At 42.2% G+C, this 24,789-nt stretch overlaps 1 protein-coding gene across 1 annotated transcript in view; it reads left to right on the top strand.

Moving 5' to 3' along the window:
* CUBN (cubilin) overlaps positions 1–24,789 on the top strand; it is a 275,207-nt gene that overhangs the window by 245,631 nt on the left and 4,787 nt on the right. The window contains exons 60-65 of the mRNA XM_057731754.1: positions 6,369–6,577; positions 16,885–17,047; positions 17,428–17,633; positions 18,782–18,929; positions 19,851–20,032; positions 23,602–23,767. Of these exons, the coding sequence (XP_057587737.1) occupies positions 6,369–6,577; positions 16,885–17,047; positions 17,428–17,633; positions 18,782–18,929; positions 19,851–20,032; positions 23,602–23,767 (1,074 nt within the window). The remainder of the gene's footprint in view (positions 1–6,368; positions 6,578–16,884; positions 17,048–17,427; positions 17,634–18,781; positions 18,930–19,850; positions 20,033–23,601; positions 23,768–24,789) is intronic.

The raw sequence follows: 24,789 nt of genomic DNA, 5'->3' as shown, positions 1-24,789 counted from the left end.
TCTATGTAAATTTTAAAATAAGTTGTTTGTTTTGTTTTGGTTGGTTTTTAAGATTTTTTTTATAGCAGTTTTAGATTTATAGCAAAATTGAGGGGAAGGTACAGAGATTTCCCATATGCCCTCTGCCCCTGCGCATGCACAGCTTCCCCCTTCATCCACATCCCCTACCAGAGTGCAACATTTGTTACAACTGATGATGTGCAGTGACACATCGTTATCACCCAACATCCATAGTTTGCATTGCAGTTCACTCCTGGTGTTCATTCAGTGAGTTTGGACAAATGTATAATGACATGTATCCATCATCATGGCATCTTACAGAGTATCTTCACTGCCCGAAAAATCCTCTGTGCTCTGGCTGTTCATCCCTCCCTCCTACGCCCCCAACCCCTGGCAACCACTCATCCTTTTACTGTCTCATTAGTTTTGACTGTTCCAAATGTCGTCTAGTTGGAATCCTACAGCATGTAGCCGTTCCACATTGGCTTCTTTCTTAGCAGTATGCACTAAATTGCTTCCATGTCTTTTCATGCCTTGTTAGTTCATTTTCTAGCCCTGAATAATATTCTATTATCTTGACATACCATAGTTTTAAAATAAGCTTTTTTTTATGTTAACAGAAAAATCTTGCTGGGATTTTGATAGGAATTACAATTAAAACTAGGCATCAATTTGGGAATAATTGACATCTTTACTAGGTTGAGTCTTCCAATCCGTGAATACATATGTGTCACCGTTTATTTGGGTCTTTAATTTCTTTCATCACTTTGTAATTTTCAGCACACAAATCCTGTACACATTTCAGTAAGCATATACCTAAGTATTTTATTTTCTTTAGAGCAATTGTATTTTAACTTCAGTTTCCACATGTTCATTGTTAGTTTATAGACGCGTGATGTGATTTCTGTGTATTGTTCTTATATCTTAAATTCTTGCTGAGATCACTTGTTAATTCTAGAAATTTTTATGTAAATTCCTTGGGATTTTCTGCATGTGCAGATAGTGGCAATTTCATTCCTTCCTCTCCAGTCTGTATTTTTTTTCTTGTCTATTACAATAGCAAGAATTTCTAAGACTTTGTTGAATAAGAGTGGTGAGAGAAAGATATCCTTGCCTTGTTCCTGATCTTAGGAGAAAAGCATTTAGTTTTTCACCACTAAATGTCACACTAGCTATAGGTTTTTTGTAGATGCTCTTTATCAAGTTGAGAAAATTGCCTTCTTTTCCTAGTTTGCTGAGAGTTTATCTCATGATGTGTGTTGAATCTTGTCAAATCCTCTTCCTGTGTCAGTTCACATGATTATACCATTATATACTGCTTGGTAAGTCATTTTTAAAATTTTGATGTTGGTGAGAATGATTTTCATGAAATGCCTTGAGACTACTAATATATGCATAAAGTGTTTTCAGTAATACCAAAATAATGCAAAATAAATTAAAGGTAATGATATAATTTTCCTTACCCTAAGTCCTTTATACACTGCCTTGCTCTTTTATTTGTGGCTATAGCTGCTGATTAACTGCTGAAATTACCTTTCTTTTAGTATTTCAGTTTTATGCTTCCCAAATAATACCAGACTTAGTACACATTCTAAGTTAAATTAGACTGTGTCTCAAATTAGGATGTCTAAAGTGAAGCAAATTGAGTGAAATTACTGAGAACATACAAACAAAAAACATAATAGTTTACAAAAACGATTAAGAATTTTTTTTCTTGCAGACATAAATATGATACTTAAAAGGTAGTGCATGTTTAAGTTTAGGGAGTAGAATAATAACTCCAATTTACTTTTAGCAAAAAAAAACAAGATGTTCATCTGAAACTTCGTTGAACTTTTTAAATGAATTCACTGCTTTAGGGCAGTTGTATATTGCAGCTTTGAAAAATCGCAGCAAGATTTACTCAAAGAAAGGATTATGGAGTTCCCATTTCCCTAAGGCACCAGCTTTGAATGCATTTCTGTTTTGTTTCCTATGCTTCAGTGCTGCTTCCTTCACTTACAGCCTGGAGCCCTAGCTGGCTCTCTGGGGAACAGGAAAATGCATGAAGTCAGGCCGATCGTTATCTGAAAGTACAGCTAGCCAGCCACCATCTGTCCGAGTAGCGAGTAGTGGTTGTCCAGAGGTTGGACAGAGATCCTATCCAGAAGACCTCAGTAAAATGTCAGCCCCCTGTAATATCAGCTGCAGAAATGTCAGTTCTCCAGACAATTATTTAGAAATGTATCTGACTCCACTGAAGTCTTCAAGATGTTTTCTCTTAGATAATAAAGCTATTTCTTACTATCAGATTTTTTGGGGCTTGAACTTCACTCTGAAGTTTTGTAATTGGAGGGAAATAATTTAGGATTCAGTTACTGATTTTTAATTAAGTAGATCTCGACCCAGATCTTACTGCTTCCTATGGGTTTATGTTTCCAATATTTCTTTAGCCAAACATTTACTTGATCTAAAGTCATAGCTCTTTTGTAGGAAGTGATTCTTCTCTGGTTAGAAGATGAGAGTGACATTTGTTCTCCAGCACAGGAAGTGTCTTTCAGAGTGCTTCTGACACAACTTGACTGATGAGGAAGGTGCTGATGAATGCGAGTTGGCTGGATGGTAGGAAGACATGTAGTAACAGGGAAGGTGATGGATTTGTGATGCTAAAGAACACGTCAACGTGAAGGTCATATACTGCTCAAAAAAAAAGGAAGTTTAAAATACCAATACAGTACCTTGTTCTTCTCATACATCCTGCTCTTGTTGGAATATAGAAATAGTACACGGCAGTAGCACTTTTTGGTAAAGAACCTTTCTTTTGTTAATATTCATCTTTATATTTCCTCAAAGACATATGCTTACATTTCCATTTTGCCTTAGGAGGGGCAAAAGCAAGTTACGCTATATTTAAATTTTTTTGGGGAGGGGGGACTGCATCGAGTCTTAATTGCAGCATGCGGGATCTTTCATTGTGGCGTGTGAGTTCATTAGTTGTGGTCCACGGGCTTCGCCCCGTGGCGTGTAGGATCTTAGTTCCCTGACCAGGGATCAAACCCACATCCCTTGCATTGGAAGGCAGATTCTTTACCACTGGACCATCAGGGAAGTCCCCATTGTGTTTAAATATTAAAATGGAAGAATCAGGAAAAGTATAACTGTTTCCTGCATCACACAAATACCAAAAGATGTTTACTCATGCGATGTTGTATTTGCTTCAATTATTTGACTATTCATATATTATATTTACTCATATAATATTCATATAGAATATGAATTGTATAATTCACTCATATGTTATATTTACTTCAATTATTTGACTATTTTGGCTGGGATTATCTGACGATAATTTTCGTTCTCCATTTTCTTTATTCTGTGTGTGTATTTTATGAATTAGTCAATGTGCTCTCTTGCAGTTTAACTCAAAAAAGCCATTTTTGTATTTGTCAGCTGTTGCCGCAATAATGCTGTATAACAAACCATCCAAAATGCAGTGGCTTATACCTGGAATATTACTTTTATCACTTATGGGTCAGCAGGCCATTTTGCCTTCCTGTTCCAGGACGCAGGTTGACTGTGCTTGGTTCTGCAGTAGATGCTGGGGTCAGGTCTGCTCTCCATGCAGGTACCAGGGCGTGAGCTCTTGATGGATCACAGGAGCACAAAAGTTCAACCCCAGAAAAGACAAACACATTTAAGGCTTCTTCCTGCTTCATGACCACTAATATTTCATTGTCTCAAGCAAGTCATATGGATAAACCTAACATCAGGTGGACAGGAAAATACACTCTGTCCATTCTAGGGCACTACACAAAGAGAGAGACTGAAGAGTGAGGAAGCCGCAGTCTCTTAGTCTATGCCAGCGCACACCAGCGAGCTGCGGATCCTTGCTCTGGGATTCCCCGAAGGGAGGGTGTCTCTGTCTTAGGACATTCGTGGCAATAGTAGCAGCAATAAGAGTCTTGTATAATAGGTGTGTATGGCACTTGCAGTGCCCAGTATAATTGTCATTCTGCCCTTATTAACTTATTAGTAACAATTAACAAGCAAGTGGTGATAAAATGTGTAGCTTGAATTTTTTAAAATAGAGTTTAGTTTTTGGAGCTGTGTATTAATAGAATAGAGCCCGGCAGTCCAGTTTTTCTGCATACAGACCTCCAGCTCTGCACTGCCCCTTGCTTCCTCCCAGCCTGGACCACGGCGATGTCTTTGTGCCTGGTTTCACCTCCTCCAGTCCCTCCCCTACGTGTGAATGCTACCACCAGATGTATTTCTAGGTCAGACTTGATGAGAAAGTGCTTTCATTCTGACCCTACAGCTCTTCTGATCAAAAACCTTGCAAGTGGATCCCTATGATCTGTAGAAGAAAGTCTACAGGTCAGATTCTATAAATGTAAATTCTTGTCCATTTAACCTTTGGTTACGAGGTCTTCCAGCCTGGACTTGCCAATACCAACCCCATTTCTACATGGTCTTGTCCTACTAATCCTTTAAGATGCAGATCAGATGTCACCTCCTCCTTGAACATTCTAGATCCTCTTAGCCTGAAGTAATCATCTCCCCTTCTTGCAAAACTCACAAGACTTTTCCTGCCTCTTTTATGATACCTATCATTTTCTAAATTGTATCATTATTATTGATTTATGACATCACTGCTATTGGACTACCATTCAACTTTTCCCATCTCAGTACTAAATATAAAAATAAATAGGAGCCTACTGTAGAGCACAGGCAACTCTACTCAATACTTTGTAATAACGTATATGGGAATAGAATCTAAAAAAGAGTGAATATATGTGTATGTATAACTGATTCATTTTGCTGTATACCTGAAACTAACACAACATTGTTAAGTCAGCTATACTCTAATCAAAATTAATTAAAAAAATACAAAGTATATTTACTTAACTAGTCAAACAATATTTAATAGATAAATAAATTTCTTAATTCACTAATACCCTTAGTAATTGTTCTTCCCTGCTAGGCATCAAGAAATTTAAATGGTTGCCTTCGGTAAAAATCAGTCCACGCCAGAGTAAAAACTGTGCAAACTCCAATTCTTTCTTCACTTTGCAGGCCTGTTTCATAGGAGCAGAGTGATTAGCATTCCTCTGGTTGAATAGTATTGGACAGAATAATTTTGCCCTGGATGCTGTCTATGGATACTGGGCCTTCAGAAGCATTTCAACTCCAGGAATCACCTGCCTGTGCAAGTGATCTGTAGTTTTACTTGACTTAGAAGCTATGGCAGGGTAGCCTGACCTACCAAATAAGGCACCTATATTGGAAAACGCTGTGTGCATTAGATATCCTTTGCATGGGAGGTGGAGGTTGGCAGCCATTGTTTGCCTTGCCTGCCAAGAGCCAAGTCCTGGGTCATAGCGCCCCCTAATGTTGAAAGCAACCCTTTCACTTTTAACAGACAAAGTAAATGGACTGAGACAAGTAAATGGAAGGCCAGAGTCAGTGAGTTTAACTGTGGAACTTGGAATGAAGAGTATTTGTGTAGAATGCAAGCGTTATGAATACTGCTCTGAACGCCTATTTCATCTCTGTTCCTCCTAGGGCTGTTGTGAGCTTAATTCATCCTCCTGTATTTCTTTCGAAATTGTCAGTTAAGTGTTTCTTTTTTTCCAAGGCATCACCTCAGGCTGTGGAGTGGAAGAAACTAAAGCCTATGCTCTGAGGAGTTTGTGCCATATTTTTTTCATAGTTGAGCATTGAGAGTATTCTTTAATCTCTCTTTTGTATGTTTATTCTGAATTTCAGAGTTTTCATTTCAAAGTAGATATTTTTCTCCAATAAAGTTCCTCTTCTTCAGTTTCCCCTTATTTTTGGAAAAGAAAAAATTCAAATATAGAGTACAGTTCAATATAGAGTGGAGCGTTATATGCCTCTCAGCCTCTTTCTACCAGACTATTTAAGTAAAAGATCTACTGAGAGCCAATTTTCTTGGCATGTCAGGTAAATTCTTCTTAAATTCAGTTTTCAGTCTGATAGTGTTCATAAAAGCAGAACATAAAGGTAAAGGTGTTCACAGTTTCCATCAGTTTTGTTATGCAAAATATTTTGTATAAAATTGGATTTTTCTAGGGTAGAAAAAGCTCCAATAAATCACATCAAAAGTTCTAAAAATGCATGTAGAACCATATCTGTTTACCCACTTTTCTAGGCAACGAGATGTGATGGAAGAGGAAATAAATAACAAAGATGCTAAGGCGGGGGTCAGCCACGCTTGCATAAGCGCAGTGAAGCCCAGTGAACAATCTGATAATGTTCATCAAAGTGTGACAGAAAAAAGAAGCCCTATGATTTTTAAAACCGGCCATGTACAATTTCAGATCCATTCTCTTTGCTCTGCATCATGATGTGTCTTTTTTTTAACACAGGGCCTCAGCAAGGATGCGGTGGGTATCTGACAGGTTCAGATCATACCTTTGCCTCTCCTAATTCTGATTCGAATGGACGCTACGACAAGAATTTAAACTGTGTGTGGTTCATCACGGCCCCTGTGAACAAGCTGATTAAACTCACCTTCAACACATTTGCTCTGGAGGCAGCAACTAGTTTGCAAAGATGCGTTTACGATTCTGTCAAGGTAAGGCTGTCATGTTTCTTAACAGTCTTCTAATGCAGACTTTTTCATGGTGTGTTCCAGTTTATACCACACAGGAAATCCTGAAAGTCGTGAGGCTACTCATTTTTAAAATGACCTGTTCTTCGATGATGTAATAGTGCAGATGCTCTACCTTCACATCAAAGTAATCTTTAATATGAATGACTCAAAAATTTTGTGCAGCTTTTAACATTAGCTTTAAGATTCACTGTTCCTCCAAGCCTTGTCAAAAGATGATCTATGAGAAGATGGGTTGTGTGTAAAGAGATACTCAAAGGATCTTCGGCGAAGTCCAAAATAAATGACAATGTCTATATGCAAATAGACACTCCTTACTTTATCTGTTTTTAGGGTTATATATTTATATATTTACCTATATTACTTTTATTTTTTTATCTTTATTGGAGTATAATTGCTTTACACTATTGTGTCAGTTTCTTCTGTACAACAAAGTGAAAGAGCCACATGTATACATATATCCCCATATCCCCTCCCTCTTGAGCCTCCCTTCCAATATATTACTTTTAGATATGAAAAATATCTTCGTTCTGAAGTCCCATTAGAAGTAAATCAAGAAACTTTTCCATTTTTAAATGATTCTTCAATATGAAATCATTGTATCTCTCAGGCTATATGCATTCAGATTAAAAGTGCTAGGTAGCATCAGTCAGTATCGACTACTGCACTCCTGGGGGGATAAAGACAAGTAAGGCAGTATTTCTGCTCACGAGAAACTTATATTGATTGCAGAATTGAGGGATGACACATGCATATCAACACCACACAATTCAGGAGAGTTGATATTCAAGTGTACTGGACATAGGCTTGAAGCCACATGCAGGTTTAAAAGGAAGGATGGTTCATGATGACCTGGTGTGAACAAGAAAGACGTCATAGGATGTGGGGATGCTTATTCCAGTCAGGAGGGAGGGCATTCTGTGCAGGGTGAACATACAAACAGGCAGTGAGGTGGAAAGAGTGACGAGGCTGGCATTATCAGGGCAGAATATTGTTAAAGCAGAACAAGAAATAAGACCGTGTAGGGACTTCCCTGGTGGTGTAGTGGTTGGGAATCCACCCCTGCCAATGCAGGGGATACGGGTTTGAGCCCTGGTCTGGGAGGATCCCACATACCACGGAGCAGCTAAGCCCGTGCACCACAACTACTGAACCTGTGCTCTAGAGCCCGTGAGCCACAACTATTGAGCCCTTGTGGCACAACCGCTAAAGCCCGAGGGCCTAGAGCCCATGCTCCACAACAAGAGAAGCCACCGTAATGAGAAGCCCATGCACTGCAATGAAGAGTAGCCCCCGCTCTCCGTAACTGGAGAGAGCCTGCGTGCAGCAATGAAGACCCAACACAGCCAATAAATAAATTTATTAAAAAAAAAAAAAGACTGCCTAAGTGGAGAAATATCCAGATTACAAAGGATCTTGAAAATGCATTTAGATTTTAAGCAGTTGGAAATAAGGAGTGATTGCAGGTTTTCCAACAAGTGATAAGATGAGAGCAGTATATAAGAAAGATGACTCTGGAATCAACATTCTGGGTGGATGGTCAGGGGGAGAGTCTGGAGTCAGGACCCTAGAAGAAGTTGTCTTTAGGTAAGAAGGGTGCAGAGACAGTGCAGATGACAAGCTTGGTGTGAGAGAATTTTTTAAGTTCAAAATTACCTTAAATTTTACAGAAATTGGTTTTAAGAGAAAGGGAAGGAAAAGTCATAGACAAAATATACATTTGAGCCCTTAACTATAGACTGTCTTACATTTTTGCTGTGAAAAGTGCCAAGCCCAGAAGACCAAAAGAATGTTAGTAGCATTAGGAGGAGGCCGGGGTTTTGTAAATATTGGTTCAGTGTGGGTGATGGCGGCGTAGACGTGAAATTTCCTGGGAGCAGAGAATGCGACAGAGCTCTAGCAAGAAGACAGCAGCACAAACAGAGAGGAGGCAGCAAGGGAGCATTTCTTTCCTTCTTTTTTTTTTTTTTTTTTTTTGCCCACCCCATGGCTTGTGGAATTTTAGTTCCCTGACCAGGGATTGAACCTGGGGCCTTGGCAGTGAGAGCACCGAGTCCTGACCACTCGACCACCAGGGAATTCCCCTAAAGAGCATTTCTTAAATCAGGAGATAGATGCTTTCTTTGCGAGAAACCGCATGGCGCTAGAAAGCCAGGCTCCTGCTCAACTCTAGGAAAGGTACAGTGTGAGGCAGCTGGAGAGGACAAAGGACACAAGATGAGAAACAGATGAGTCATGGCAAAAATGGACAAACCAGGAATAATGCAGTTATCACTGAAGTCAAGGGAGAAAGTCTTTTACAAGGATGGATGGTCTGTACTATTAAATTATAAATTAGAGGCCAAGAAAGGTTAAGATAAAGAAAAAATTCATTAGGTTGGTTGACAGCCATGTACGTAAAGTCTTGGCACAGAAGCCCAATCAGAGGGAGTTCATGAAAGACTGCCGATAAGAAGAAATGCCAGCTCAGGTTGAGTTCTTGTCTGAAATGAGACCAAAGTGGCAAGAGCAGCAGTGAGCTGAGGTTCAAGGCGGTTTGAGCGCTACCCTGATTTTACACAAGGGTAACGTGCTTCCGAGGCAGGTAATGTGGACTCAAACCCAACTTTGCCACCTGACGAATTTCCCTGCCTCCCTGATTCCTCATCACTTCATCTATTGGAAAACAAACAAAAAATCACATAATCGTACCTGTTTTGAGGATGAAGATAATGTATGCTTGAGTATTCAGCGCTGTGCCTGACATATAATTTGTAAATAAATTTCTTTCTTTTTATCCCCCTTTGGGAACTCGAGATGGGCATGAAGGCTATAGAATCTCCTTTTTAAAAAATATTATGAATAATTAAGTTAGATATACATTATTATAAATGTAAATTCATGTGGGATGTTTAGAATGTGGTCCTGCCAGGAGGAGGGCTGATTGGATTTATTCTCAAGATCCTTCTATGTGTGATTTGATAATATCATTAAAAGAACTATTGGGAGTTCCCTGGTGGTCCAGTGGTTAGGACTCTGCTCTCTCATTGCCTGAGGGCCTAGGTTTGATACCTGGTTGGGGATCAAACTAAAATCCCACAAGCCACGTGTGGTGGCTAAAAAATAAAAGAAGAATAAAAGAACTATTAACTTTCTAAATGTCCTCAAGCTACTGAGGACAGACACAGCAATATTGAAAACAAGGAGTTATCCTCGAGCTTCAGTATGAAATGTCCTTTTTTAAAAAAGAAATTCTGTTCAGATCTACTTTTGTTTTCCTTTTTGGGAAAGCAGTTTCCCTCAACTGGCAACTTTTCCAGCTGATACTAAACTGGCAGATTACAGAACAGTTCTTGGAATGTGAGGCCTGGAGGTACCTTTATTAAAGAGATTCTCTATGATAAATAAGACATTTGACTCATTTTAGACTGCTTCTTAGAGATTATAATCAAATTACTTTTTAGAAAAGTTAATTTAATTCCGTAGGTAGATATACAAGTGAAAACATGCCAAGTCCATTATTCATTTGTAATCATATCATTATTGTTTTTGAAAGGATTGACTTGGAAAGTTATTAAAATAACTGCAGTAAGGGAATTTCCTGGTGTTCCAGTGGTTAGGACTCCACGCTCTCACTACGGAGGGCCTGGGTTCAATCCCTGGTTGGGGCACTAAGATCCTGCAATCCTTGCAGCGCATCCAAAAAAAAAAATCCAAAAAGCAAAAAACAAAGCAAACAACAACAACAACAACAGGATAATTCCAGTAAATAGAGAATCATGTATTTCACTGAGCGGTTGCTGTTGAAATTGACATCACATCCATTCCATGAAGAGTCACGTGACATGATTATGTGCCGGGCATTGTGAGATAAGCTTCCTCACGGAGCTGTAAGGGGATGAGACTGACAACACGACAAAGCCAATAAACACGGACAACACAGACAAGCAGAGCAAAAGAGGGTGTGAGAGGTGTGACGCTGGGGTTCAGAAAGGCTTGCTGGATGGGACGGCTGAGCTGGCTTTCGGAGGAACAGCACAGCAGCATGCTTCCTATGGGAGGTGGCCACCAAAGAGAAGGGGCTAAGGAGGGGCGGTGGGCTGCGTGGTGTATGCCCAGCTCCAGCTCCTGGACACCATCTTACCCATGAGTTTAGTCATTCCTCTGTCGAGCGCAGTGTGTGAAGCAGCAGAGAGGGCTCAGGACTGTGACCCAAACCGACATCCTTCTAGCAGGAGTCACAGACCTGGCAGAAAGGAGGCGGCTCCTTCCTAACAGTGCCCAGCTTCTCAGCGCAGTCAGTGCCCCTCGGAGTAGCCAGTACTTTCTAATGATTCTTTTACTCTCTGAACTGAAAGGTCATCTATGCCATAGCCTAGCCAGATACATAATTTCAATTTATAATGATGCTAAATGCAATGAAAAGGAGAAATAAAGGAAAGCCTATAAAATAGTGTGCATCTCAATATGTAAGTGCTCTGACACAGCTGTGCTGTCACTTGATAGAGTAATCAGATTCTTCTTATATGTGGAATCATGGCAAATGCATGAGTATAAACTTAAACCGACATGGGTAGGCTCTGTTTGCAACTTAAATCCCAATAGCAGCACCCATCCGTAATAAGAATTTCCAAAATGGTGGAAAAACTCAAATCAAATAGTTCTAAACAAAACAAACTACAGGCTTCCCTCAACTTATAAAATAATTGCCCTCTTGGACATTTGGTGCATATTAAAACTATGCAAAATATTTTTGTGTTTATATACAAAATGGGCTTAGGTTCCGGGATCAAGTAATTTTTCAAAAAATTATTATTAATTTTTGGCTGTGTTGGGTCTTTGTTGCTGCGTGCACACGGGGGCTTTCTCTAGTTGCGGCGTGTAGGGGCTACCATTGGTTGCAGTGCGCGGTCTCCTCCTTGTGGCAGCTTCTCCTGTTGCGGAGCACGGGCTCTAGGCGCACGGGCCTCAGTCGTTGTGGCTTGCAGGCTCAGTATTTGTGGCTTGCAGGCTCTAGAGTGCAGGCTCAGTAGTTGTGGTGCACGGGCTTAGTTGCTCTGTGGCTTGTGGGATCTTCCTGGACCAGAGATGGAACCCATGTCCCCTGCATTGGCAGGTGGATTCTTAACCACTGTGCCACCAGGGAAGTCCCTGGGACCAAGTAATTTTAAACAGTTTTATGGCACGCGTGTCTGGCAGGACATTCATAGGTATGTGGGACCTAGAATAAATCTTCACTTTGCAGACCTGTCCTGTGAATTTTGGTGGGATTCTGCAGTGTGGCTTCTAAACACTAAACACCAGTTATAGCCTCAAACTATCCTGATGAGCCCAGAACACCACGCTTTGCAAAATACTCCCTAGGAGATGGTACTGTTCGCGTGCAAAACCTCTATCTTAGCCCACTGGACTTAACCATTCGGTCTGTGGTCAGCCACGGGGAAGCGGGGCTGTCCAGCTTTGGGGGGGGGGTGTCAGGTCACCCTTATAAGGTAGTACCACTATTCATTGATTCACTCATTCATTCAATAAGTGTTAAGTTGAGCACCTACTATATTCCAGACATTGTCCTAAGCACTGGAAAAGAGCACTGAGATTACATAATAATCATATTAATGATTTTATATAATAATACTATTTTTTATTGTTGTATAAAAATTCCTGCATTTAGAGCTGATTCTCATCATTGCTCCTTTGTGGATCTTCCTGAGATCACTGGGGCCAATATCACATTTTCCCCAAAAGGTTCTGCAAAGGATCAGAATTCAACCCCAAACGTAAACAATCACTCTCAACTCTCATTCCCATCCCAAATTATGCCCAGGCCTGTTGTCCAGCGGACCCTGTCAGAGGTCCCGCAATAAGATCAAAGAATTCATGAAGATACTCTGAGATGCGATGTAGAGGTGCTTCAAATAAGAACATCAAAATCCTCCCATTATCGTATTCCCGGGGAGTTGTCAAAAGATAAAGTCCTGAGGAAACTAATATCTAAAATTATGAAGTTAAATTGAAAAAGAATTAAAGCCCAATATCCAAGCCTATTGCCTTCATGCATTGAAAGTTCATAGAAATTAAAATCTCCAAATGTCCTTCCCTACTTTCTTTGGCTGCTACAATCAATGGTGAGCGAAGGGCCGGATCTGGCAGAAGCCATAGTCAGAGGCTGTCTTCCACTCGATTATTCATGCAATTCCTTCAGGGTCTTAAATAGATTCTAACATGCGCCACTGCTACAGAGGTTTAAAAGCCGAGAAAACACAAAATTCCTCTCAGCACTTATCTGCATCCACAAGACTTAGAACGTAATTCCAGCTCCAGGTCTACAGCGGTTGTGCAGTGACATGTGCTCCCGGAATGCACCACGCAGCTGCTGGTGGTGGTGCGGGTCCCAAGGGCACCATTTACATCCTCGTCCGCGCAGGATTTCCTGTCCGCAGCCTCGCATGCTGCACCTCCTGCAACCCTGTGTAGAGCCTCCCTGCGCAAGCTCAGTGTGGAGACTTAGCACCGTCAGGAATGGGAGAGCCGGGGAGAAAACCCTGGACTCGGCCACACAGAGTCCAGAAGCCTCTCTCAGTCGTCCTATTTCAGCTCAATCAGGAGAAATCTTATTGTAGCAGTAAGTGAACTCATGCAAACGCCAGCTCGAAGCCGGGCACGTGTGAAATTTCCTTCCATCTCATTGACCAGTTATCTATTTAAAACCCAAATCAGATCTTACAACGCACATAGGAGAAGATACAAAGTCCTTCGCATGAAGCGTAGGAAATGTCAGTCTTGTCCCAGTGAACTTTCCCAGTCCCACCTCTATTCTCTCACCTGATCCCCCAGACGGTCTCAGGGTAGGGAGGTGTGGAGACAAGCCCAGGCCTTTTTTATTTCTGTGTCCTTCCATACCTTGTCCATCTGGCCGGGGTGCCCTTCCTTTCTTCTAGGTCTGAAGCGGCCTCTACTTACTTTTAACACCAGTTCAGATGTCCATGTGAGGTCTCTCCCGACTCCATCATCTGGGTTCCCCGATACATTGAATTCTTCTCCTGTAGCACCTGTAATTCACACACACATACACACACACACACATATTTAACTTATGAGTCTCTCCCTCTCATTAATCTGTGAGTCACATTAGTGTCTTGCAGGTGTGGAAAGTGCTTTATGCGTCCTTGTATACACAGGGCCTAGCTTGGAGGCCGGACACATGGTACATAGACTAAAATACTCACTGATAAGAACGTGATTATAGAGGCAGCAATGTTTATAATAAAATTTTAACTTGTTTACCAGAAAAAGGACACTATCTAAAACGTGGCAAATCAGCTCTTCTATAAAATGAGGGGATTAGATCACTCAAGTCTCCAGTTTCTTTAGGCTTTAAAATTTTACTAAAATTGTTTAAGCAGGAGAAACAGTGCCATCTAGTGGTAAATTTATTTTTTGTATTTATCTCGACATGACTTTAACCAATTCTGTTTTATTTTATACATTCCCAGCGTTTAAAAATAATGTCAGGGAATTCCCCGGTGGTCTCTTGGTTAGGACTCCAAGCTTTCACTGCCAAGGGCCCAGGTTCAGTCCCTGGTCAGGGAACTAAGATCCTACAAGCCTTATGGGAACAAAAGAAAGAAAGAAAGGAAGGAAGGAAGGGAGAGAGAGAAAGGGAGAGAGGGAGGGAGGGAGGAAAGAAGGAAGGAAGAAAACTGCAGTGGTCATGGCTATGCTGAGGTTTATAACACACCATAGTTCTGTTATAAATTCAATGTTTGGGAACTTCCCTGGTGGCACAGTGGTTAAGAATCCGCCTGCCAATGCAGGGGACATGAGTTCGATCCTGGGTCTGGAAAGATCCCACATGCTGCAGAGCATCTAAACCCATGCACCACAACTATTGAGCCTGTGCTCTAGAGCCCGTGAGCCACAGCTACTAAAGCCCACACACTTAGAGCCCATGCTCTGAAACAAGAGAGGCCACCGCAATGAGAAGCCTGCACATGGCAACAAAGAGTAGCTCCCCCTCACCACAACTAGAGAAAGCCAGTGCACAGCAATGAAGACCCAACACAGCCAAAAATAAATAAATAAATTTATAAAAAATCAAAAATTTAAAAAAGCATCTTTAATATGCATGATCTTATAAAATAAAATAAAATAAATTCAATGTTTGGATCGACACACAGATACTAGTTTTAGCAGCGCAACCGAGATTACTCAGGTGGAGAACACTTTGTTTTCTAGCAATGTGTCTGAGAGAAATCCAAGCACCCTCTATTCAGCGGGCATTTGCTGAGGGCTCCTGTGCCTGGAAATTGTCCTGGGTGCCAGAGACACACAGTGAATAATCAAACTCCCCCACCCCAACCCCCGCCTGCAGGGTTCACATGCTTGATGGGTGAGGGACTGGAAGAAGAAAATAAGCAACAAATAAGATGCGTTTTAATTACAGGAAGAAAAAAGAACAGGAAGATATTGGGGCAGTGCCCACTAGATACGGTCTCTTGGAGGAGGTGACGTCTTGAGCTGAGACCCGTGATGAGGAGTGCGCTGTCGAAGGGCTGAGGTCCAGCAGGAAGAGCAGCTCAAAGAGACTTGTTGGGGAAAAGAGGAGTTTCAGGAAGCCTGGGGTGGGGGCCAAGGGCCAAGAGTGCCCCAGCCCAGACCAGAGAGGGGCTTGCAGACCACAGTCAAGAGGGTGGATTTTACTCTGGATGCAGTGGGGATCTGTGGGGACATCGCAGGCCAAACAGGAGCACGACCTGCTCTAAGCTTGCAAATGTTCTGGCAGCTCAGTGGAGAATGCGCTGTGGAACCAGTGCTGTTAGGAAATGTCACAACAGTACAGGTGAAAGGACCACGGTGGGAGCAGCGGAGGTGGAGCCCTTGGGATAGATATTGACGGTGGAGCACAGTAGATGTGGGGTCGGGAGGAGGTAGGGAGGAATCGGGGTGGCTGAGGTCTAAGGCGTCAGCCCTTTACCGACATAACGATGACTCAGGGAGAACAGCTTGGGAGGGTAGATAGTGGGAGAGAGGAATCAAGGCACTTTCTCATTCCTTAGATATTTATTGAGTACCTTTTGTGTGCCAGACACTCTTCTGAAAACTGGGAGACATAGCAGGGAACAGAACAGACAGCAACCTATACTTTAATGGAACTTGCATTCTCTTCAGAGGGGAAGATAATACATTAAATTTTATATATATATACACACACACACACACACACACACATAGGTTGTAGAAGGTGATACATGCTCTGGAGAAAAAGTGAAGCAGGGAAGGAGAAAGGGAATGTCGGGGGAGTTTGCATGTTAAATAGGGTGTTCAGGGAAGGTTTTACGGGAGTGAGTCAGTGATATCTGAGTAAAGACCTAAAGGAACAGAGGAGAATGAAACCGTGTGGAGAAAGACCATTGTAATGGCTTTGAGTGGATGGGAAGGAGTTAGGAGGGTTCTTAGCAGAGCAGTGACCTGGTCTGACTTACATTTAAAACAAAATATTTATTTATTTATGGCTGTGTCGGGTCTTAGTTGCGGCACGTGGGATCTTCCTTTGCAGCATGAGGGCTCTTCGTTGTGGCGTGAGGGCTTAGTTGCCCCACGGCATGTGGGACCTTAGTTCCCCGCCCAGGGATCAAACCTGTGTCCCCTTGCATTGGAAGGCGGATTCTTAACCACTGGACCACCAGGGAAGTCCCTGACCTACATTTAAAGTGTATCCTCTGGCTGATGTGTTGAAGACGGACTGTAGAGGGTCAAGAGCCGAATCAGAAGCTACAGTGAGAATTAGACAAGAGATCCCGACTGGACCAGTGCGGTAGTGAGGGTGGAGGTGAAGGTAGCGATGGGGTTGCTGGCTCTGATGACACATTATTTTTTAAATCAAATGTTACTTTCCCAATGAGAAAAAACTTTTTAGGCATCATACCAGATTTTTACCGAAAATCATTATAGCATAATTGATTCAATAGCAATTCTATTCCTAAATTAAAACTAGCTTTAAGAACATCGGTGTGGGACTCCCCTGGTGGTCGAGTGGTTAAGACTCTGTACTCCCAATGCAGGGGGCACAGGTTCTATCCCTGATTGGGAAGTAGGATCCTGCATGCCACAGGGCTTTGCCTAAAATAAATAAATAGATAAACAAATAAATAAATTTTTAAAATAAATTAAAAAAGAAAAGATCAGTGTAAGATTCTTATTCATGACCTGTTGTAACGTCATGTCCATTTTAGTGTAAAATATACCACTTCTTTGTGAATCATGGTTAACCAATGAGCTGTTTTTCTTTTCAGGTATATGATGGGGATAGTGAAAACGCCAATCTGGCTGGAACATTCTGTGGTTCCACCGTACCTGCTCCCTTTATCTCTTCTGGAAACTTCCTTACGGTTCAATTTGTCAGTGACTCAAGTTTAGAAAGGGAAGGATTTAACGCTACATATACCATCGTGGACAGTGAGTAAAATTGAGACATTTTTACATAGTATGAAACACAGGTATATTTATGCACTAAAAATAATGGCATGCTTATATGTAAACTCAATGTTAATTACCAAGCTCAATGTTAATTTCTATCTAAGCTCAGTGTCAATTACTAAGCATCATGTTAATTACTCTGTGTTTAATCCGTGGTACAAATTTGGTACAATTCTTCATCAAAAATATATACTGTAAATCCTTCATAGAATGATGTAATCATAGCTCCTTTGAGCTAGAAGAGTAAAGAAAGCAAAATTTTAAATATCATTTGTGTGATGAGTTACAAGTAAAATATCGTTTGTGTGATGAGTTACAAGTAAAACGTCTTATAAGTTGTTTCTTTTTTACCATCTCAGTGCCTTGTGGCGGAACGTATAATGCAACTTGGATCCAACAGAGTGTTTCGTCACCCAATTCATCAGGCCCAGGCATCCCCTTTTCCGTCTGTACTTGGGTCATCGAAGCTCCTCTACATCAGCAGGTCGTGATTACTGTGTGGGCACTCGAGCTGCACTCCCAAGACTGCGACCAGGACTCCTTAGAGTTTCAGGACTCACCAGAGGTAACAATCACAGGATGAATGACAGTCACATTTATGACCTTTTCACCAGCATTTGCAAAACACTTGAAGTAATGAGGGCATGACTAAACACGTTCTCGAAGTTACTGCCAGCCTAATGTGGTTTTCAGCCATTTATAAAACCCTCTCTTTATAGGCATTAAGAAACCTGAACTTGGTCTGTAGGTCATATGCCCAAGAAACATCTGGGTGTCTTGGTAAACGTGCCTGCCCCTGGGCCCCACCCCTCCAGAGACTGATTCCCCTGCATGCGCCCATTAACCTGAGTTTCTCATGAGCGTCTGGTGTTCTGGCAGCAGCACTCCATGGAGAAAAACTTCTGTAGTTAGTGGGATCTATGTGTAGAATGAATTGAAGGGATCAGTTAAGAAGCCACTTGGTACCAGTCTAGTGGGACTATATTCATGGCTAAAAACATAGAGAAAAGCTGTTTCGGTTTTAAAAAAAATTGAGACGTCTACATTGCCTACGGGTCAGATGTGGAGGAGACTGTTGACCTTGAACGTGTGATGTTGACAGAATGCCTGTAGATTTGGGCGTCCCCCTCCTGTGAGTAGGTAGCTGAAGTAATGAGAGTGATGGGATTATTCTGGGAACACGTGTAGGGTGAGGCATCTGGAACCGAGGATGAGGCCTAGTGGGGGCACCTGGGAACACCTGGACTGTCTCTCTCAGGTTTAAGGAGCGACTCACACACTCCACGTTTGCTGCGGGGCAGTGAGGGAGGGCCGGGAGCGGTGCTGGTTAGTCTTGCGGAGATCTGGATGAGGAGAAGCCCCAGGAGAACTGTGGTGAGCTCCTCCGGCAGCCTGGACGCGTTCTGAGGGACGCCACAGGCCTTGGACAGGAAGCGGAGTGAGGGGAAGGTCTGGTTTTCAGTAGCCAGGTGTCTGCCCCGTGGTTTCAGCAGAAACTTGGCCTTCCCACCTCCTACCCACCCCTCGAAGAATGCGAGACATCTGTCGATTCCAAGGCCAAGGTGAAGTCTTAGTTGCAGACTGCTTTACACTCTGTAACTGGTCTCCATGGCTAACTATTTAAGCCATATTTTTATATGCAGTTTAATTCCTGCTGCAGCCTATTCTCTTTCAATACAAATCTACCGGCCTTTGGCTTCCGTTTCATTTCAGAGCAATGGGAACCCAGGAATTCGGTTCTGTGGCAGAAACGCTTCAGCTGTACCCACGTTTTATTCTTCCATGAGCACTGTAGTCATCACTTTCAAGTCGGAAGTTTTTAACATAAACTCTAGAGTGGGTTTTACCTATCAGATTGCAGGTGAGCTCTGAGAGATCGTCTTTTATTCAGAAAAACTGCCGTCATTATAATTACTGCTAGAATTGACTCCTGTGAGTAATAATTAAGGTTTGTTGACATAAAGCACACCCACATGAGGTAAGACTCTTTACTAGAAGCCAGACCCAATTTAGCAAATTACTAAAGTTGACTTCTGAAGCGGTAAAGCGAATAAAATATTAATTAAAATGTTGAGAATGGCAGCATAGTCTTCAAAGTTCCTGTCGTTAATTTAAAAATATACCAGTTATTGAATTAATTATTCATTTAACCACAGAGAGGAATCCCTGTATCTTAGATTACTTTGGAAAAACCAAGGAGCCTTGAAAGAGTTACTTGATTACTGTCACTGAGAAGTGTATTTCCAGAGAACACTTTATATAGTGTTCACTTCGAGCTTGATTAAAACCAAAGCTGCCTTTGATTAAAACAAACAAATAAAAACGCTCTGGGTATTTTTACCAAAAATGGTCAAGAACTGTAATTTGACAGTTCTATTCAAACAATTCATCAAAGGATTTGAAGAAAAACTCTCCTGCAAAACTGTCTCGGAGGTAGAACCTTTATGCCCAAAGAGTCTACGTGACAGCCAACTCCACCTCCATGTCATCAGAAGAGTGCAGAGGATGCTAGAATGTTTGTCTTCACAGGAGCGTCTTCATACTTCATATTTCACACGGGGGTGTTTTTATGTTAAGACACCGCACTGCATCTGCTCAGTATGTGCTGTTCACTTCATGTCTTGGGATCTCAGTAACCTCAAAGGCAAACAGAGGGGCTAGATTAGCTTTTTTCTGAAGTGTGTTCCCATTTAACAGTCTTTTTGAATGATTCCTGTCAAGTTGAAGGAGCACTAAACGCCGGGATGCCTACGTTAATTATGAATACTGTCTTTCCTCTAAGATTGCAGCCGAGAATATAAGAAGGCATTTGGCAGCCTGAGGAGCCCTGGCTGGCCGGGCGACTATCGCAGTAACGTGGATTGCACTATAGTTCTCACAGCCCCACACAACCACACCATCTCCCTCTTCTTTCACTCATTTGGCATCGAGGACTCAAGTGACTGCACACGTGATTTCTTGGAGGTAACGTACATTTGAATACCTTGTAAGTGAATTTTTTAAAAGGTGATGGATCCCTTAAGATTTTTCACCTTTGTCTCTGCTATGGCTAATCACACTCCTTCCTCATTTCATTAAATTATTCATTACTCTTTCATTCCCTAAATATTTACCAAGCATCTCCTCGGTCCAGACACCAGAAACCGAGGAGGGAACAAGACAGATTCAGGGTCCCCCGGAGGCTCACCGTCCGTGGAGAGACAGACAGGAAGCTGTCCACTCCTGTGGACTACCAGAGCCAGACGGGTAGGGGCAGCTAATGGGTCTGGGGGCAGAGCAGGTGTCTTGACGGAGCTAATGTGTGAGTTGAGACCGAAAGTGAGGGAGGTCCAAGTTCAAAGCGCTCATTTTGGAAGACGGACCATGGCTCTGACCTTAAGAAGTGTGCATGGTATAGAGATAAAATGGAAACTAAATGATGCTAAATCGTTTGCCTGATTTCCCTGATGGCCGCAGTAAGTTTGGAGCACCTGCAGTATCCTCTAAGGAGAGTGCTTCCTTGACCACACGTTCGGCAGAGGCAGTAGGCATGCTCTGCTCCTTCCTCCTCACCTGGATGAAGAAGCACCTTTGCTGTTTGCCTGTCCTCCCCGCCACCCACCCTCCACTCTTTCCCTCCAAACACACCAAGAGGGAACCCTCCTGTGTCTGGAACTCAGGGTCTGTATTTTGCCATGAAGACCCTAGAGCTCACTCCAGTGTCCTTTACAGACTCTGTTGGAAATGTATTCATTCTTAGGAAATAAACTGAGGTGCAACATAAGGCTTGTAAGTACGAAGATCCTGAATTCCTCCGTGAACTGAATTCACCTCTAAACCTTAACCCGAGACTCCCTAAGTCAGCTTTGTTTCATGTACGGGGCTAAGTCAAAAGTTATCCTCCCTTCGGTAATATTAAAACCTCTATAAATTCTACAGCCAGGGTGCAGATAATTTTTGACTCCCCCTCATACATGGGGATCTTCGGTAAAGTTTCTGAAAAGCTTGTTTGCTCCTCTACACCTGTTATGGAGTTTTGTTATCATGGAAGTCTCCCCCTGTAGAATTCATCGAAGTCCTTTGTTAACGACTGTTCTCAGCCTGTACTCAGAGGAAGCTCACGCCTCTTCATGGGGAACATCAGCCGTGGTAGGAGCCTGGGAGGATGTGGATGTAGCGGGAGGGAAACGAGGGATAGACAGTAGTGTTTGCCTCAACCAGGTTATGAAACAGACCTACACACGCACCCGCCATGGAGGTGAACAGTTACGTAGAGTGTGAAGCAGACGGAGAGGAGGAGTGGGATACAGAAACCGGGGCAATCACCCCGGCAGTTCAGAGTCACAGCGCAGCTACTCGTGGTTCATGTCAAGCCTGAGTGGACCCTTAGTGACTGGAGTTAACTCTGCTGTCTGCTTCTGGACGCCGGGGCGCAAGGGCTGACTCTGCAGCACTGGGGGTGACCACTGCCCCCACTTCCTTATAGCATAGAAATGGGTCTGAAACTTCCTGTCCAATAAGGAAAGACAGGAAACTGCAGCTCAGGCCCGTAAAACACAGCTGCGTCTGGTTTTCGGCAGGAAGATTCTGGCGTGGTTTATCGCAGCCTGGGTACCCATTCATGTTAACGGTGATGGGAACGGAAATTTCCTCCTGAGGCCTCTGACTGTATTAGTACCATGTGAAGGCCAAGCTCTAGACCCCATTTGGAATCTGCATTTGCCTCCACTCCTTTCAGGGTCATCTAAAGTCCCAGAGAGGCCCTCTGCTCTCCTTGTCCCATTCCTCCCGTGCAGAGAGATGAAAGGGATGAGTCATGAGCACGCTCTGTGGGAATTAGTGTCTCGCTCCTCCTCTCAGAGCATCAGCGTTCTAAAGAGGACCAGAGGGAAGGGACCCAAAGCCAAGCCTGTAGCGGGGCGGGTGGGCTTCTTGAACGCGGCAGCCCATCTGCCATATGGGAACTGGCTGCTCCATCCGTGGCGAGGCCACTTGTTTAAACACTTCGCAGAATAACCCAAAAAACACCAGAGAGGCATCGTTCTGTCCCACTGGCTGCTCCATAGACCTAAAAGCAATCTCTCCAGGAACTTGCCTGGCGGTCCAGTGGTTAGGCCTCCACGCTTCCACTGCTGGGGCCCAAGTACCAGGGGAACTGAGATCCCACAAGCCACGTGATACATCCCAAAAAATAAAGGGGACTCTCTCCAGATCCACATGACCCACCAAGGCACTCTGTGACTCAAGACAGCTAGCACCTAACCGCACTAGCAACTAACTGCTCATTAAACTCTGGCATCGTAAGGGGAATGGAGGCACTTCCAAGGTGTTAAACACATGTATTAACATAAAGCCAGCATCCATCCATGCGGAGCTGGTTCCAACCCTACGCTGCCTGGATCACGTGTCTTTAATACCCCTCAGGAGTCCTCCTCTGACTGGGGCTGGTTGTGAATCTGTAGCAGGAACCAGACTTTGGGACAAAACATGGTTGAATTCGGTGTGGTTACCTCCACTCACACATCAACATGTGTCCTGTTCTCATGTGTGTCTACTCCATGCAGTGAATTTAAAAAAAAAATCATTCCACTTCACAGTGTGTTTTTAAAATTAAAATACATCTAGGAGTCAGAAATTTTATAGATTGTTTGAATTATGTCCTTTTCCCATATAGAAATTCCTTTTGTTTTGAACTTTATCATACTTTGTATGTTGTTTTTTCATAGTCCCTTTATAGCCGAGCAATTTTCAAGTGGGAATTAAAAACATAAGTGCAATATGATGAATGAAGTACAACAGAGTGGGGCTTCCCTGCTGGCGCAGTGGGTAAGAATCCACCTGCCAATGCAGGGGACACAGGTTCAAGCCCTGGTTGGGGAAGATCCCACATGCTGAGGAGCAGCTAAGCCCTCAAGCCACAACTACCGAGCCCGCACGCCACAACTACTGAAGCCTGCGCACCTAGAGCCTGTGCTTCACAACAAGAGAAGCACCACAATGAGAAGCCCGCGCACCGTGACAAAGAGTAGCCCCCACTCGCCGCAGCTAGAGAAAGCCTGTGCACAACAACGAAGACCCAACACAGCCAAAAATAAATAAATAAATAAATAATAAAATAAATAAATTTGTTTTAAAAAAAAAGTATAGCAGAGTTGACAAGAAACAAAGCACTTATTTTTCTCCCCCAACCTACCTTTTTAAAATTCACTTTAACTACATTCTTCAACATGTCTTCCCAAGAACAGATACAACTAGTTTGTTATACACTAATCAACTAGCTGGTTATAGAAATATGCTTTCATGTTTTCATGACTGGAGATTAAGAGATATTTCTGAATCCAACTGTAAATGGTTTTTGGTCTACAAATGGGTTTCTCTCCTTTGCAAGTGAAGGTGACTTCTGTGTGTATTAACCCTTCATTAAGTACATAAAAAGACAAAGTTTTCCCCCCACAAGTTGTCATTCTGTCTCATGTCTAAATGTAGAGCAATGATTAATCAGAGAAGAAGGTACAGTAGGTCTAAGTGTAATCATCGATGATTCGTTTTTAAAGGTAAGAAATGGAAGCGAGAGCACTTCGCCGTTGCTGGGCACGTACTGTGGGACTCTGTTGCCAAATCCCATTTTCTCCCAAAGTCGTGAACTATACCTGCGATTTAAGAGTGATGGCGCAACTTCCGGTCGTGGATATGAAATCATCTGGACCTCGTCACCCTCTGGTAAGACACTGGCACTTTATAAGAGAGAGTAATGCAACTGAGAAAAACATATGGCGTCTAATACAAAAAGACAGAGTGACCTTTTCACCAATCTGTGTACTTGAATAAAAATAGTTAAAAATAGTTTTTTTAATACTGAAAGTATAGAGATTTTTAAAATTCTACTTTTATTCTTTATTTCTATATATTAAAGAATATATATTTACATATATTTACATCTACATAGGTAGATAAGGTATTAAGGTTTTTAAATTCTTTTATAAATTCTGATTTTGTCATATTTTTAACTTTTGGTAGTTCTCTGAGAATTAAAACAAAAGTTTACCAAAAAGTCAAGTTACAAACACATACTTGCGTATGTATAAGCAGCTGTGTTCCTTGGAGACCCTCTCATCTCTTGGCAGTCCTGGAGGTTAATAATGGCTTTTACAGGGCAGTAAGCACGTGCCCGCATTTTTGTTTGGCTGTTTACCAGTAAGTGAAGGAAATCTGTCACGTCGATGCTTTTAATTGAAGAGAGAAGGAATACTTTATGAAATGTCCCACAAAATATGTAAAAACTTTCAAAATAAGAATGATAAAAAGGACTCATTTTAAATGTACTGAGGACTAGAAAAGGATTCTATCAAGGCTTGTAGATAACGATTTCTTGGTACCTGCAAAAAAGTAAAAATGATCTCTATGCCCTAATTTTACAGATAAGGAAATAAAACACTAAACTGATGAGTTGCTTAAAACGTACAGCTAGACTGTGGCTGAGGCACGACTAAGCCTCCAGTGGTCAGAAACCCAGCTCAGTGGTTTTTAATTACCCTACGCAGTTTCTGCCTGTGTGCAGGGTATCTGGATGCCCATGGCTACCTGGTCTGCATAACCATGGCTTTCCTGTGCAAATTAACACATTGAACAAATTAACAGATACTTAAAGAGCTTTGGCTTTTTAAGCATATCAAACTTGAAACGGTCAGTTATAAGCCTGGTAAAGCACTTTTATAATAAAGTAATTGCTGCCAAAACCTAAA

Source organism: Hippopotamus amphibius, chromosome 4 (genome assembly GCF_030028045.1).
Source record: "Hippopotamus amphibius kiboko isolate mHipAmp2 chromosome 4, mHipAmp2.hap2, whole genome shotgun sequence".
Classification (NCBI taxonomy): Eukaryota; Metazoa; Chordata; class Mammalia; order Artiodactyla; family Hippopotamidae; genus Hippopotamus; species Hippopotamus amphibius.
Note: the sequence above shows the minus strand (reverse complement) of the source record. Positions and strands in the feature narration are given on the sequence as shown.